This window comes from Rhinoderma darwinii, chromosome 3, assembly GCF_050947455.1.
Source record: "Rhinoderma darwinii isolate aRhiDar2 chromosome 3, aRhiDar2.hap1, whole genome shotgun sequence".
NCBI lineage: Eukaryota > Metazoa > Chordata > Amphibia > Anura > Rhinodermatidae > Rhinoderma > Rhinoderma darwinii.
In genome coordinates, this window is record NC_134689.1 from 161,006,721 (window position 1) to 161,024,988 (window position 18,268).

At 43.0% G+C, this 18,268-nt stretch overlaps 1 protein-coding gene across 1 annotated transcript in view; it reads left to right on the top strand.

The window, feature by feature from the left end:
* TRHDE (thyrotropin releasing hormone degrading enzyme) overlaps positions 1-18,268 on the top strand; it is a 728,548-nt gene that overhangs the window by 694,070 nt on the left and 16,210 nt on the right. The window contains exons 16-17 of the mRNA XM_075856965.1: positions 6,262-6,429; positions 11,580-11,720. Coding sequence (XP_075713080.1) covers positions 6,262-6,429; positions 11,580-11,720 — 309 coding nt within the window. The remainder of the gene's footprint in view (positions 1-6,261; positions 6,430-11,579; positions 11,721-18,268) is intronic.

The window sequence follows — 18,268 nt, forward strand, 5'->3', positions numbered from 1 at the left end:
GTTTGCATGTATGTATTTTTGCATGTATGTTGTCATGTATGTATGTATGTATGTTGTCATGTATGTATATATGTGCATGTGTGTATGTATATTTGTATGTATGTATGTATGTTTGCATGTATGTTTGCATGAATGTATGTATATTTGCATGTGTGTATATATATATATATGTATGTATGTTGTCATGTATGTATGTATGTTGTCATGTATGTATATATGTGCATGTATGTTGGCATGTATGTATGTATATATGTGCATGTGTGTATGTATGTATATTTGCATGTATGTATGTTGTCATGTATGTATATATGTGCATGTATGTTTGCATGTATGTTGGCATGTATGTATACATGTGCATGTTTGTATGTATATTTGCATGTATATATGTTTGCATGTGTGTATGTATGTTTGCATGTATGTATGTTTGCATGTATGTATGTTGTCATGTATGTTTGTATGTATGTTGTCATGTATGTATGTATATATGTGCATGTATGTATGTTTGCATGTTTTTATTTTTGCATGTATGTTTGCATGTATGTTTATATATGTGCATGTATGTAATTATGTTTGCATGTATTTATGTTTGCATGTATATTTGTGCATGCTTGTATATATGTATGTATGTATCTTTGCATGTTTGTTTGTATGTATGTATGTATGATAGTTTGCATGTATATATGTGTGTATGTTTGCATGTATGTATATTTGCATGTATATATGTGCATGCTTGTATATATGTATGTATGTTTGTATATATGTATGTATATTTGTATATATGTATGTATGGCCATGTATGATACTGTCTGCTGGCGCCCTGTATCTAAGTCAACTTCGCGGCAGGCTTCTATACATGGTATAACAGTCAGTATCACACATTAAACTGAATCTAAGCCTACGACATGTTTTATTTCATTTTTTTTTTTTTTACAGGTTTGGTGTTTGGACTACGTCGGTTTCGAGGACTACTTCGATGACGGTTTTTTTTCTACAATAAAATGGTTAATGAGGGTTGTGTTGGGGGTGCTTTATTTCAATAAAATATTTTATCTATATCTTTGTCTTTTTCTTTTCAAATTTTATTATTACCACTTTAGTAATGGCCGCTGTCTGAGTGACAACATCCATTACTAATGCGAGGCTTAGGGTATGTTCACACGGCGGGGGTCCGTAACGGCTGAAATACGGGGATGTTTCAGCCTGAAAACATCCCCGTAAATTCAGCCGTACCGGCATGTGCAGGCGCTTGAACGCCGCGTCAATTACGGCCGTAATTAGCGCTGCTATTCATTGGAGTCAATGAATAGCGGCTCCAAATACGGCCAAAGAAGTGACAGGTCACTTCTTCTACGCGGGCGTCTATTTACGCGCCGTCATTTGACAGCGGCGCGTAAATATACGCCTCGTGTGAACAGACAAACGTCTGCCCATTGCTTTCAATGGGCAGATGTTTGTCAGCGCTATTGAGGCGCTATTTTCAGACGTAATTCGGGGCAAAAACGCCCGAATTACGTCCGTAAATAGGCCGTGTGAACATACCCTTAGTGTTAGCCGGTGCAGAGGCTAACACTAACCACCATTATTACCCCGGTACCCAAAACCACCAGGGGTGCCGGGAAGAGCCAGGTACGATCCAGTACCCGACCATCTGTTGTGATGGTCGGGCCCTGGGGCGGCCGCAGGCTGGTATTATGAGGCTGGGAAGGGCCAAAAACAGTGGACCTTCCCACCCTTGTAATGCTAGGCTACTGCTGCTGTGTTGTATCTGGCTGGTTATAAAAGTGGGGGGGACCCCACGTCATTTTTTTAAATTATTTATTTATTTACATTTTTTTTTTAAAAAAGACATGGGGTTCCACCCAATTTATCATAACCAGCCACATACAACACAGTGTTATTAGCCTGGGAATGGACAAAACCAGTGGCCCTTCCCACCCATGTAATGCCAGACTGCTGCGGCCTTGTATATGGCTGGTTATTAAAAATGTGGGAGACCCGTCTATTGCTAAATTTGTTAAATTCCAAAAAAAAAACGACGTGGGGGTCCCCCCCATTTTTATAACCAGCCCGATACAACACAGCAGCAGCAGCCTAGCATTACAAGGGTGGGAAGGTCCACTGATTTTGGCCCTTCCCAGCCTCATAATACCAGCCTACGGCCGCCCCAGTACCCGACCATCACAACAGATGGTCGGGTACTGGATCGTACCAAGCTCTTCCCGGCACCCCTGGTGGTGGTGGGTACCGGGGTAATAATGGGTGGTTAGTGCTAGCCTCTGCACCGGCTAACACTAAGTACCGCCTTAATAATGGACGCTGTCAATCAGCCAACTACCATTATCTAGGCACTAATAAAGTTTGAAAAAAAAAACACAAAGACAATTCTTTTTTATTGAAATAAGAAATCCCCAACAAAACCCTCGTTAACCATTTTATTAAAATTTGAAAAAACGCAGATCTACGCAGTAGTCCAACGAATCGTAGATGTAGTCCAATCGGTACATCAAAATCTGCAACAACATAAAAAAACAGTTATCAATGTGAACAATACCAATACTTCTACTCACCTACACACATATATACACGCACACACAAACAAACAACCATACACAGACACACACATATATACACAAACACAACAAGATATACACACACACATAAACAGACAAACACACACATATACACGAACTCACACATATACAAACAAAAACACACATATCCAAACACACACACACACAGTTATACACACATACACGAACACATATACACAAACACATATACACAAACACATATACAAACAAAAACACACATACCCAAACACACATATACACAAACACATATACACAAACACACCCATATATACACACAAACACACACCCATATACACACATATACACATATACAAAAACACACACAAACATCTACACACAAACATATACACAAATACACCCATATATACACAAACATATACACAAAACACATATACACAAACACACCCATATATACACACACACATATAAAAACAAAAACAGACAAAGTCACATACCCAAACACACATATATACACAAACACACATACACAAACACGGTTTCTTTTAAATGCTGCTGGGGAACCCGCTCGATCCACTATATACGGCTGCGCTACAGTGCAGCATTTAAAAGAAACAGGATCCTGACCTGTCCATAGAGTTTAAGGCAGCACAGAGTATTTCAGGAGATGAGCGTGCAGATTCAGTGCTGCTGCGAACTCTGCTCTTACCATTACGTAGCTCTCAGTCTGTTACCTCTCCTCCACTCCTGTCCTCCAGAACACCTTCACATGATTGGCAAGTCACCACGTAATGGTAAGAGCAGAGTTCACAGCAGCACAGAGTATTTCAGGAGATGAGCGTGCGGATCTTGTGCGGGGTGGTGACTTGCCAATCACGTGAAGGTGTTATTGAGGACAGGAGTGGAGGAGAGGTAACAGACTGAGCTACGTAATGGTAAGAGCAGAGTTCACAGCAGCACTGAATCTGCACGCTCCTCTCCTGAAATACTCTGTGCTGCTGTGAACTCTGTTCTTACCATTACGTAGCTCAGTCTGTTACATCTCCTCCACTCCTGTCCTCTATAACACGTTCACATGATTGGCAAGTCACCACCACGCACAAGATCCGCACGCTCATCTCCTGAAATACTCTGTGCTGCCTTAAACTCTGTGGACAGGTCAGGATCCTGTTTCTTTTAAATGCTGCACTGTAGCGTAGCCTTATATAGTGGATCGAGCGGGTTCCCTAGCAGCATTTAAAAGAAACAGGATCCTGACCTGTCCACAGAGTTTAAGGCAGCACAGATTATTTCAGGAGATGAGCACGGGCAGCCGTTCGTTTTTCCGAGCCGTGCTCCCATCATGCACACGACCGTAAAAACACCCGTTATTGCGGGTCGTAATTACGACCCGCAATAACGGGCTCATAGACTTCTGTTACCCACGGGTACCTTTCCGTATTCTCACGGGAAGGTGCCCGTGCCGTTAAAAAAATAGAACATGTTCTATTTTTCTATTTTACGGGCCGTGCTGCTATAATTATAATGACAGCACGGTTCGCAAAAGCGGCCAGCTGCCCGTGGCCGGCCGGCCGTGCTCGTACTTACGAGTCGTAATTACGAGCACGGCCCGTAAAATAAAAAAATAGAACATGTTCTATCTTTTTAACGGCACGGGCACCTTCCCGTGAGAAAACGGGAAGGTACCCGTGGCTAACAGAAGTCTATGGGCCCGCTATTTCGGGTCGTAATTACGACCCGTGATAACGGGTGTTTTTATGGTCGTGTGCATGAGGCCCCGTAATGATGGGTGGCTACATGTGTGCACCCGTCATTACGGCAGCGTTGCTAGGCGACGTCAGTAAGGGTATGTGCACACACCCTAATTACGTCCGTAATTGACGGACGTATTTCGGCCGCAAGTACCGGACCGAACACCCTGCAGGGAGCCGGGCTCCTAGCATCATATTTATGTACGATGCTAGGAGTCCCTGCCTCTCCGTGGAACTACTGTCCCGTATTGAAAACATGATTACAGTACGGGACAGTTGTCCTGCAGCGAGGCAGGGACTCCTAGCATCGTACATAAGTATGATGCTAGGAGCCCGGCTCCCTGCACTGTGTTCGGTCCGGTACTTGCGGCCGAAATACGTCCGTCATTTACGGACGTAATTAGTGTGTGTGCACATACACTAAATAGTCACTGTTCAGGGTGCTGAAAGAGTTAACTGATCGGCAGTAACTGTTTCAGTACCCTGGACAGTGACTACCGATCACAGTACCTGTAAAAAAAAAGACGTTCATACTTACCGAGAACTTTCTGCTTCCTCCAGTCCGGTCTCCTGGCCGTTGCCTTGGTGACGCGTCCCTCTCGACATCCGGCCCGACATTCCTTGATGACGATGCAGCCTTGTGAGCGCTGCAGCCAATCACAGGCTGCCGCGGCCTCTGCAGCCAATCACAGGCTGCAGAGGCCTCTGCAGCCAATCACAGGCTGCCGCGTCAGAAAAGGTCGGACTGGAGGAAGAAGAGGGACTCGTCAACAAGACAACGACCGGGTACGTATGAAATGCTTTTTATTTTATTTTTAATCAGCAGCCTCTTTTCTCTATCAGTGATTGATAGAGATAAGTGGCTCCCGATTTGTATAATGTTTTTGACCGGGTTCGGTCAAAACGGGTTCGGCCGAACCCGGTGAAGTTCGGATTCGCTGCGAACCGAACTTTACCGGAAGTTCGGACCGAAACCGGGTTCGGTTGTCCCGGTTCGCTCATCTCTACTAATTACCCAAGAGTCCTTCCATCTCATTAACTCACACAAATACCCAATGCAAGTATTAAGTACTAATGCCTCACTCTGTTTGGATGTTCATGTGTTAATAAACATCAGGTATTCATGTGTTAGAGTTGACAAGTACTCATATACACTCACAAACTATATTTTGTTTCTTAACAGCAGCAAGATTGCTCCGTGATGGTTTCTAGGTTGCAGCAAATTATTGCGTAGAAGAGGGGGAGAATAGAATAGGGCATACCATATCTAAGCCAGAGTGCTTCTTTTATGAATATCATTGAGTTTATTATAAATATGCTCTATTTTATTTTCATGCATTCAATTTAGGTATCCAAAAATACCAGGTGGGGGGGACTTTTATTGAATATAGATAACATAGTCATAATTAAACATAATTTAATATAACTGAAGAACATAAGTACACCACAAAAATATTACTAGATACTTTGTACAACCATAATTTGGAGAATGTGCCCCAGATGCTGGGTACTAGGAAGGTCGCCAACAAGCCACTCTGTCTTGACCATGGTATTTAGATACAGAACCAGGACAGCAAACTGAATCTTTGCCCTATGTGATGGAAAGCCTAACTATGGTTTTACTTTGTGCTCATACCCAGAACTATATGCTGTATAACAGCATTCCAATAAAGCTTGAAGTGACAGTGCTGGACCAGAAGGTTTGGACTATAGTGTGCAGAATACTAAAAAATCTTGGATTTTTTGTTGTGTAGGTGAATCTCTGGTAATCTGCAAAATCCAATACTCTGGTATAGGATGAGTCCAGTATATTCTTCTCTATTGGTCTTTGCTGTATGTAACAATGGTATGACCAGACTTTAAATAAGTAGAGTTAATTCTGAAACATTGTATTTCATAATGTGTGTAAGATATACTATACCTGTATAAATGTAATGTTTTATGTGTATTTCATTCTTTAGAATTCCACCAAATGTCCGGGACATTGTATATTGCACAGGAGTTTCCTTAATGGATGAAGATGTTTGGGAGTTTATTTGGATGAAATTCCATTCTACCACAGCAGTTTCTGAAAAGAAGATATTATTGGAAGCACTTACCTGCAGTGATAATAGAAACCTATTGAACAGGTCAGTGGATTAACCATTATTTTCATCCAAAACATAAATAAATCCAACTATTAGCTAACTGTAGGTAAGAACAATAATAAGGTATCTTTTTACTAACAAAAATAGCTTATGTATTTATTGTTGCGTTACAGTAGCCATTTTTTTTAAAACTGACAGGAAGAGGAAATGCAGCCATATTGGCTTCTCAGAAACTGATGATCGTAGTTATTTTATCTGCATATTTAATCAATAAGTAACATCTTCCCAATATTCACAGACCGTTTTATAAGCTGCAGCACAAACATGTTTAGGCAATGAATTCATTAAATACTTACAAACAGATGTCAGTCACAATAATTGACAAGCCTGGATCTTCTTGCTAAACCATGCTAGTGTTGATGGCTTTATTAATTTATTTTAAATGCATGAAGAAGTCCATGGGAGAATTGGCAGTTGACTTGATATCGCTCAGCTAATTAAATAGTAAGAAACTGCCAATCCTTGTTGTCACCTTTGTAAACAGCTGCCAATAAAAACAAATCTAAAATAGTCTGCCAGAAATAATAATAATAATAATAATAATAATAATAGTTAACAACCTTTAAATACTACTCCAAAAATATAAATTGCAAATATTCATTAATTTAATAAAACAGCAAAGAAATGTTAATTACCTTTCATCCATTCATACATTCATATAAGTATGATATCTTGTTTTAGTCATCTTTAGTCCTGTGATCTTAAAGCGATTGTCTAATAGGAGGACCGGGTTAATGTTTCTGGTCTCTCATGAGGGATTTTAAGCACTTGTGGCAGTCTGAAAATAAAAACAAATCCAACCTCTCCTCGAATCCCCTATTGCTCCTTTTCCAGTTCCCGGCTTCAGAAGGGAGTGGGCAGGCAGACACTGGTGAGTGATGACACCAGCTATGCCCGTCCGCTCCATTCACTTTCACTTTGCTGGTGTTAAATTACAGTTGTCAATACAGTGTAGGGAGTGTAATGACAGGGTAGGGAGACAGACAGGTGAGCCCTAATTTACCCGCCACTAAGTCCCTGCCTACTTGCAACGACCCGTCCTAAGCGACGGGGTACAACTGGGCGACGGTCCCTACGCTCAGTAAGTGCAAGACAGACAAACAGACAAGGGTACATAGAAGCTAGGGAAACGGGGCAGCTGCCCACGGAGACACCGTGAGCAACAGGAGTAGTGAACGAGCCGAGTAAAACCAGGAGAGAACGAGGTACAAAACGCTGAGCAGGAGAGTGGTCAGAAAGCCAAGGTCAATAACAAGCAGATGATGAGTAGTACAAGCAGCAGCAGCAAGCCAGGAAACAAGCATAGAAGAATCACAGGCAAAGGAGGAACAGGAAAGGCAGGTATAAATAGACAGTGGGCGGGAGCTAGCTCAGTCTGGCCAGGCTGTGATAGGCTCTCCCACTCCTAAGCCTGCCATCCTGAGTGGTGGAAGATGGAGTCAGTCTCACAGACATAGGAGCAGGTGCAGACTGATTGCCCACGGGCGTCGACACAGAAGCTGTGTCTGGCAAATCCTTTACAGGGAGTGTCTTAAACTATCACTTCCCCAATGTTGTAAGTGCACGGAAGCAGTTGTCTGAAGTTACTTCGTCATTAGTTGGACATGACTACGGAATCTCTCATGTATTTCTCTTATCAAGCTCTACTACTTTAGTGTGGTGTGTCTTGTGTGTTGTAGTTTTAATTTTTTTAATTATTTTTGATAGTGATAATGTAAAGCTTTTCACATATTTTCTTTTTAAAAAATACAGGTGTGCTTGCTTTGATATGCCTCTCTTTTTTGATATATCATGAAGAAGATAAAGGATGCATTTATGGCATGTTCTTTGCTCAAGTTAATAAGATTACATTTTTCAGGATAGTCGCTTTAAAGGGGTAATGCCAACTTAGACATTTATGGCATATCCAATAAGACAAAAAATGTCTCATCTCAAAAATACATATGCACAATAGACCTAGTCTAGATAATGCAATCTTTATTAATTCATACATATCAACATACTAATTCCCCCGCAAAAAAAATATATATACAAAATGTTTTAAAAACATAATTCAAAACAGCCTGGGATGAAACCTACCAAAGCCCCAGTCACATACAGTTATCATGTCAAAATGAAAGTTTTAGTGGCTCCTGACGAAGGTTGCGAAACTTGCGGCAAGGTGTCTCCTGGGGCGAATGACCACAGTTTCCAAAATGAGGTCACTTCTTGTGAGTTTGTTTTACTATTTGACCTCAGAGCCCTGCAATTGTGGGCAAATGCTGTGAAAATCACCAAAATAGGCCTTAAATGCGCGTTGTGCTCTTTCACTCCTGAGCTCTGGCGTATGTCCAGGAAAATGATAAATGCCTTTAGAGATGTGGTTTACAAAAAGGGGTCACTTTTGGGATGTTGCTAAATACTGTTTTGAATACTTTGAGGGGTCTAGTTTTTAAAATGTGGTGTTTTATGGGGGGTTTCTAATATATATACACCCCTCAAAGCAACTTCAGAACTGAACAGGTACCTAAAAAAATAGGCTTTTGAAATTTTCTTGAAAATATGAGAAGTTGCTGTGTATGTTCTAAGTCTTGTAACATCCTAGAAAAATAAAAGAATGTTCCAAAAACGATACCAACATAAAATAGGCATATGCGATATGTGAACTAATAACTATTTTGTGTGGTATAACCATCTGCCTTACAAGCAGATATATTTAAATTCAGAAAAATGTAAATCTTTCCACATTTTCTATAAATGCTGCTATTTTTCACAAATAAACACTGAATGTATCGACCAAATTTTACCGAAAACAGTCTTAGAATCGCTTGGATTAAATAAAGGCATTCCAAAGATATTACCACAAAAAGTGACACGTCAGATTTGAAAAATGAGCGCTGAGCCTTAACCCCTTCCCGACCAGCCCAACGTAGATTAACGGGCTGCCAGATTTAAGGAGTTACAACATCAGCACTTGCGGGGTGCTGATAGTTGCTATGGTAATCGTAGGCCTAACAAAGGCCTCAGGGTCAGCGAGACCTTCTAAGGAAGGCGAGACCTAGAGGCAGGACCTAATACGCTGCCTGCCAGTGTAAACTGACAGATATCATACCCTGCAATACATTAGTATTGCAGGGTATTATAACAACGATCCAACAGTTGGATCTTCAAGTCCCTAGAGGGACTAAAAAAAAAAAGTTAAAATGAAATGTTGTACAAAGATAAAAAAGTAAAAGTTACAAGTAATAAAATTTTAAATCGCCCTTTTTCCCTTATAAATTCCTTTACTATTAGAAAAAAAACAAAAAAAAAACTACTCATAATTGGTATTGCCGCATCCGTAAAGGGCTGAACTGTAAAAATATAATGTTATTTATCCTGCATGCTGAACGCCTTAAAAAAAATAATAAATAACAATACAAGAATCCCTATTTTTAGTCACCTCAGCTCCCAAAAATTTAATAAATAGGGATCAAAAAGTCGCATGTACCCAAAAATTATTAAAAAAAAACTACCATTTGCTTCTCAAAAAACATGCCCTCACAAAGCTTTCTTGATGTAAAAATAAAACAAGATATGGCTCTTAGAATACGGCGACACAAAAACGAAATATTTTTTTTAAAACCTTGATTTTATCATGCAAACACCGTAAAACATAAACAAATTGTATAAATATGGTATTGCCGTAATCGCATCGACCCACAGAAAAAAATAATATATGTAATTTATAGTGCACTGTAAACGCTGTAAACAAAAAAACAACAATAAAAAAACAATAGACGTTTTCATTGCCTAATTCCACTAAATTCAGCAAAAAACCTATGTGATCAAAAAGCTCACTATACCCCTAGATAAATTATTTTAGGGCTGTAGTTTCCCAAATGGGGTCGCTTTTGAGGGTTTCCACTGTTTTGGTCATTCATGGGCTTTGCAAATGTGACATTTGCACCCAAAAACCAATCCCGCAAACTTGAGCTCCAAAAGCCAAATGACGCTCCTTCCTTTCTGAGCCCTGCCGTGTGTCCAAACAGCAGTTTATTGCCACATACATGGTATTTCCGTAATCAAGAGAAATTGTTTTTCAAATGTTGGGATGCTTTTTCTTCCTCATGCCTTGTAAAAATGTATAATTTCTAAGTTTTATTGGAAAAATGTAGATTTTCATTTTCACGGTCTAATTCCTCTACGTTCAGCAAAAAAACCTGTGGGGTCAAAATGCTCACTATATCCCTCTATAAATTCCTTGAGGGGTGTAGTTTGCCAAATTGTGCCCTTTTGTTGGTGTTTCCACTGTTTTGGCCCCACAAGACCTCTTCAAACCTAACATGGTACCCTAAAATAAATTCTAATAAAAAGGAGGCCCCAAAATCCACTAGGTGCTCCTTTGCTTCTGAGGCTGGTGTTTCAGTCCATTGGCACACTAGGGCCACATGTGGGATATTTCTAAAAACTGCAGGATCTGGGCAATAAATGTTGAGTTGCTCTTCCCTGGTAAAACTTTCTGTGTTACAGAAAAAAATGAATTAAATTGGATTTTCGAAAAAAAAATTTTTTTTATAAATTTCACATCCACTTTGCTTTAATTCCTGTGAAACGCCTAAAAGGTTAATAAACTGCAGTTTTTGAAAATTGGGTGACTTATGGGGCTTTCTAATATATAAGGCTCTTAAAGCCACTTCAGAACTGAACTGGTCAATAACATAATAGGTTTTGGAAATGTGAGAAATTGCTGCTTAAGTTCTAAACCTTGTAATGTCCCGGAAAAATAAAGGGATGTTCAAAAAATGATTTCAACATAAAGTAGACATATGGGAAATGTTAAGTAGTAACTATTTTGTGTGGTACTACTATCTCTTTTACAAGCAGATACATTTAAATTGAGAAAAATGCAAATTTTTGCAAATTTGCTCTTAATTTTGGTGTTGTTAACAAGTAAATACTGAATTTATCGACTACATTTTTTCCACTAACATAAAGTACAATAAACAATCTCAGAATCGCTTGGATAAGTAAAAGCATTCCCAAGTTATAAAGTAACACATGTCAGATTTGAAAAAATCGGCTGCGTCCACAAGGCCAAAACAGGCTTGGTTCTGAAAGGGTTAAGGCCCAAACTAGGCTGCATAATTAACTTTCTGCATTTTATTATACAGGCTTCTAAACCTATCCCTGAATTCTGAGGTAGTACTGGATCAAGATGCCATAGATGTTATAATTCATGTAGCAAGAAATCCACATGGAAGAGACTCAGCCTGGAAATTCTTCAGGGATAAATGGAAAATTCTAAATGCCAGGTATAAACTTATTTTTGAGACTATTATGAGATCTTTTAAACAATTCTCTTTTTGTTTTTATTTTTTTCTTGTCTTAGGTTATAGGGGTTTTCCGGAAGCAAAAAATTACTTTTAGTTAAACTAAACAAAGGAAAACATATAACTTTGTAATGTACTTACATTTGATTAGATGAATGTAGCGTCGTATCCCGTCTTCCGTCACGTGACCGCTTGGTAATGCAAAATTTGAACTTCCTGTGCAGACCCTTCCATTCGCTCCGCTACCTAACTTCCGGTTTCCGGCTTTCACAATGTACGGTTACGTCACAAATTACGTAACTGTACCACGTGTTTCTGCTTAGAGCATGCGTGGTTGACACACTTCACCTCGCATGCTCTGTTAAATGATATGGCTGCGTCTTCAGCAGCTGTGTAAGTTAAAATGTGTGCATGCGCAATAGAACAATGTGGTGTCGGTGTGTAACGTAACGGCTGTGTCATCCGTCGCTCGCTCTCTCCTTCTCCTCTTCACAGTGCGAAGCGCATGTGAGGAGGAGGAGGGTGTTTTTTTTGCTCCCTATAGGAGCGGAATCCCCAACCCCGGCCACAGTTGTGGCCGGGGATTGGGTATTCCGCTCCAGGAGAAGTCCCATATATGGACACAGTGACGTTAGGGACTAATGAAGCGGAATCCCCGGCGATGCGGCCGGGGATTCCGCTCCAGGAAAAGTCTCCACCTTCACTGTCCATATATGGCACAATGAGGTCAGGGACTTATGAAGCGGAATCCCCAGCGATGTGGCCGGGGATTCCGCTCCAGGAGAAGTCTCTGCCTTCACTGTCCATATATGGCACAATGACGTCAGGGACTTATGAAGCGGAATCACCAGCGATGTGGCCGGGGATTCCGCTCCAGGAGAAGTCTCTGCCTTCACTGTCCATATATGGACAGTAAAGTGAGGGATTTCTCAGAGAGTCGTCCCCTACAGGAAAGTAGGGGGAGTGACTATGTACAAGGGGGCTGTGTGGCATTACCTAAAGGGGGGCTGTGTGGCATTGCCTACAGGGGGCTGTGTAGCATTACCTACAGGATGGCTGGCTGTGTGGCACTACCTACAGGGGTGTTGTGGGGCACTACCTACAGGGGGCTGTGTGGCACTACCTACAGGGGGCTGTGTGGCACTACCTACAGGGGGCTGTGTGGCACTATCTACAGGGGGCTGTATGGCACTACCTACAGGGGACTGTGTGGCACTACCTACAGGGGGCTGTATGACACTACCTACAGGGGACTGTGTGGCACTACCTACAGGGGATGTGAGGCACTGCCTACAGGGGGATTATGTGGCACTACCTACAGGGGGGTTTTGTGGCACTACCTACAGGGGGGTTGTGTGGCACTACCTACAGGGGGCTGTGTGGCACTACCTACAAGTGTGTTGTGTGGCATTACCTATAAGGGGCTGTGTGGCATTGCTTACAGGGGGCTGTGTGGCACTACCTACAGGGGGGCTGTGTAGCACTACCTACAAGGGGGGCTGTGTGGCACTACCTACAGGGGGCTGTGTGGCATTACCTACAGGGTGCTGTGTGGCACTACCTACAGGGGGGATGTGTGGCACTGCCTACAGGGGGGTTGTGTGGCACTACCTACAGGGGGGTTGTGTGGCACTACCTACAGGGGGCTGTGTGGAACTACCTACAGGGGGCTGTGTGGCACTACCTACAGGTGGGTTGTGTGGTACCACCTACAGGCGGTTGTGTGGCACTACCTACAGGGGGGTTTTGTGGCACTACCTACAGGGGGCTGTGTGGCACTACCTACAGGGGGGCTGTGTGGCATTACCTATAGGGGGCTGTGTGGCATTGCTTACAGGGGGGCTGTGTGGCACTACCTACAGGGGGGCTGTGTAGCACTACCTACAAGGGGGGCTGTGTGGCACTACCTACAGGGGGCTGTGTGGCATTACCTACAGGGGGCTGTATGGCATTGCTTACAGGGGGGCTGTGTGGCACTACCTACAGGGGTGCTGTGTAGCACTACCTAAAGGAGGGCTGTGTGGCACTACCTACAGGGGGCTGTGCGTCATTACCTACAGGTGGGCTGTGTGGCAGAAAATTAACAAATGAAATTCATCCGTTTTTAAAACGGACAAGGAAAAAAACGGGTACAAAACGGGTTATAAACTGAAGCATGGTCCGGAACGGAAAGGGATGCAAAACAGCCGAGAAAACCAAATCCGACGTTTTTAATCGGCCGAAACTCGGACCCTGTCGTAAGAATAGAGCCTAAAGTAGTTGATGACGCGCCGTGCCTCTACACAGTCGGAAGTGCTGTCTTAGCAAAGACACGGAGCGTCATCAATGATAGAACACGACCCCCTCCTCCTATCTCGTCGCCCACACCTCCTCTTCCTTCACTCTAGGATTTTCTTCGCTGCCTGGCCCCGCCTTGTCTCTCCTCTAAGGGTATGTTCACACGCTTAGCAAAAAAGTTTGAAAATACGGAGCTGTTTTCAAGGGAAAACAGCTCCTGATTTTCAGAAGTTTTTTGAGCAACTCGCATCTTTCGCGGCGTTTTTTTAGCTGGTTTTCATTAGAGTCCATGAGAAAGCGGCTCAAAAAACGTCCCAAGAAGTGTCCTGCGATTCTTTTGATGAGCCGTCATTTTACGCGTCGTATTTTGACAGCGACGCATAAAATGACTGCTCGTCTGCACAGAACATCGTAAGACCCATTACAAGCAATGAGCAGATGTTTGCCGATGTATTGGAGCCGTCTTTTAAGGCTTAATTTGAGGCGTTAAAAAGCCTCCATTACGTCTGAAAAGAGGTCGTGTGCACATACCCTAACACGCACCCTCCTCCGACAATCTCGTCGTCCGCGCCTTCTCATGCTTCTTCACACTTGTAGTTCCCGCACTGCCTGGGCGCCTTGTCTCTCCCCTAACACGACCCCTCGTGTGTGTGTGTGTATATATATATATATATAGTGTATAAATAATAGTGAGACACACTAAGGCCTCATGCACACGACCATAGCCATGTGCACGGCCGTGATCTTCGAGTCGGCCGGCCGCGGAGTGTCACCCGCGAGCCGCCCGCAAATCGCGGGCGGTGCACATTGCCGCGTCCATTATTTTCCATGAGCCTGGACCGCAGAACACGGCCGTAATAAGAAATGTCCGTTCTTTCTGCGGTCCAGGGTCCTGGGCCATGCACGGACCTTGGAAACCACGGACGTGTGCATGGGCCCATAAAAGTGAATGGGGCCGCAATTCTCCCGTGGATTTTCGGGGGAATTGCGCCCACAAAAGCACGTTCATGTGCATGGGGCCTTACATACATTTATAGTAAATTAAGTAAAAAAAGAAATGTTTTACCATTGTTTGGAGTAGTGTTTGGTGTTTGCTTCACTGTAAGGCCCTGTTCACACAGAGTTTTTTTGCAGGCAGAAAATTCTGCCTCAAAATTCTGCTTGAATTTTGAGGCAGATTTTGATCTGCCTGCACGCCGTTTGCCAAGTTTTTCATTCTCTTGGAACAGATCCAGCATCAGGTGAGGTAAATGTGCTGACTGGATTGTGTGTACCAAGATGTCTGACTTAGGTGGAGTGGGCTGACTTAGGGTATGTTCACACGGCCTATTTTCGTCCGTTTTTCGGCCCGTAAACTCCCGAAAAACTACCGAAAAATCGGAAGCAGAACGCCTCCAATCATCTGCCCATTGATTTAAATGGGAAAACGGCGTTCTGTTCCGAAGGAGCGTTTTTTTATGTGTTTTTTTACGCATAAAAAAACGGCCTCGAAAAAGAAGTGCAGGAAACTTCATAAGACGTTTTTGGAGCCGTTTTCCTTAGACTGAAGTGAAAAAAACTCCAAAAACGCCCGTAATTACGCAGCAAAAATCGCGAGTGGCACAAAAAACGTCTGAAAATCAGGAGCTGTTTTCTCTTGAAAACAGCTCAGTATTTTGAGAAGTTTTTGACTCTGCGTGTGAACATACCCTTACATTTATCAGACTGTGAAAGGGGCGGGGGAGGGAGATGGGTGCCTGTACTTAGATCAGGGATATATGGAGGCACAAAGGATAATGATGATTATTATTGTGTAAGGGCTTATTTAGACGAACGTGTAATACGTCCGTGCAACGCGCGTGATTGTCATGCGCCTCACACGGACCTATGTTCGTCTATGGGGCCGTGCAGACTGTCAGTGAGTTTCACGCAGCGTGTGTCCGCTGTGTAAAACTCTCGACATGTCCGATATTTGTGCGTTGTTCGGACATCACGCACCCATTGAAGTCAATGGGTGCATGAAAATCACGTGCAGCACACGGAAGCACTTCCATGTGACGCGCGTGATTCGCGCAACAGCAGTAAAAAGTATGAATGAAAACAGAAAAGCACCAGGTGCTTTTCTGTTTACAAACATACAAACAGAGTGTCATAATGATGGCGGCTGCGCGAAAATCACGCAGTCACGCATCATATGCTTATGACACACGGAGCTGTTATGTACCTTTTGCGCGTGCAAAACGCCGCATTTTTTGCGCACGCAAAAGACACACGCTCGTGTAAATCCGGCCTCAGACAATGTGCAGGGAGGGAGCTGTCTGCCTGTAATTTGTAATTAGAGCAGGGAAGAACCTGTGAACATAGAGGGGCGTGGCAGTATGCAAATAGCTGAGATGCTTTGGAGGAAGGGGGGGGATGCAACTGTCTCCTCAGATGCAGCAGGGGATCATGGGTATGGTGGGTTACAAGACAGGAAATAGACAGTAAGGGATGTAAACAAACAGCAAGGGATGTAAACAAACAGAAAAAGCAGCAGTGATGATTGAAATCAAACAGAAACTGGTTAGAAGTTTAATAGGGGGAATTAGGGAAGGTAAATCAAGGCTCGGGGACACTTTTTAGAATTATTTTTTTTCCTGGACAACCCCTTTAAAGTGAAACTATATATAATAGAAATGATCCTTTAATGGATGTCATTAAGGACTCAGGCTCTTCCTATTCGGAGTCCCTACAGTTCAGTAATATAGAACCAGTGGCTGTCACAAAGGGTCTGTGGACCCACTGGGCCGTACCGCCTTGGCGGTAAGGCAGCTGGCCAACAGGGCACAGGTGAATGTCTATAGTTCGTATAGGTACCTGTGGCAGCTCAGACAGCAGCAGGGCAGGCTCAGCTAGGACTAGGCAGCAGGTAGATGTCAGGCGAGGTGAAGCAGGTCAGACGTGATATACAGCACAACACAACTTTGGCACAGCACAATGCTCGACCAGGATGGTATGGAATGAAAGGAACAGGTAGAGGTACAGGAAACAGGAAACACACTAGGAGGCCATCACATAGACAAATTAGGAAACATCAACAACGCTCAGGCATAGAAGCAGGGAGCAGGACCCCTCTTATAGTCCCGTGTACTCACGGGTCAAAGTTCATCAAGAAGTCTGGTACGCGCGCTGCCCCTTTAAGAGCTGGCATGAGCGCGCGCACACTACGGTATCCGGCAGAGATGAGTGGAAGCCAGCGCTGGTGTCTTCTGAGGAGGAGGCTGGGGCCAGCGCTTGCCAACTCGTGGCTGCGGCTGTCAGGAGGGGATTGGAGCTAACAACCCGCAGCCACGGACATTACAGTGGCATTCCGTGTGTTACCATATTGGGTCTGCAATTATATTAGGCTAGAATATCTCCATAGTATGACATTTGGTGGAAAATCACTAAATTTACGCTGTCAGATTTCATATGAATCAGACAGAAAAATATATATTTAGATATATCTTTTTTTAAACAATTGTGGGGGTTTTAAAATTTGAATCTGAAAAACTGATATCATTTTCATACATTCATTATCCAATGTGTTTAGATCATTAGTAAAAAAACAAAACAAAAAAAAACAACTAATGGACAAACATAAAGCAAAAAAAATCTCCTGAAATACTGAAACAGAGATGAGCGAAACTCCTATTTCCTATTACAGAGCTTTATTTGTCTCCTATAAGACAATAGAGACTGGAAAAAAAGGGTCCTGGTTAGAGATGAACCAGGACAACCGAACCTGGTTTCGGTCCAAACATCGGGAAAAGTTCGGTTCGCAGCGAATCCGAACTTCACCGGGTTCGGCCGAACACGTTTCGACCGAACCCGGTCAAAAATATTATACAAATCGGCAGCCACTTGTCTCTATCAATCACTGATAGAGAAAAGAGGCTGCTGATTAAAAATAAAATAAAATGCATTTCATACGTATCTGGTCGTTGTCTTGCGGACGAGTCCCTCTTCTTCCTCCAGTCCGACCTTCTTTCCTGACGCGGCAGCCTGTTATTGGCTGCAGAGGCCGCTGCAGCCTGTAATTGGCTGCAGAGGCCGCGGCAGCCTGTGATTGGCTGCAGCGGTCACATGGGCTGTAACGTCATCCAGGAATGTCGGGCCGGATGTCGAGAGGGACGCGTCACCAAGGCAACGGCCGGGAGACCGGACTGGAGGAAGCAGAAAGTTCTCGGTAAGTATGAACGTCTTTTTTTTTTACAGGTTACTCTATATTCTGATCGGAATTCACTATCCAGGGT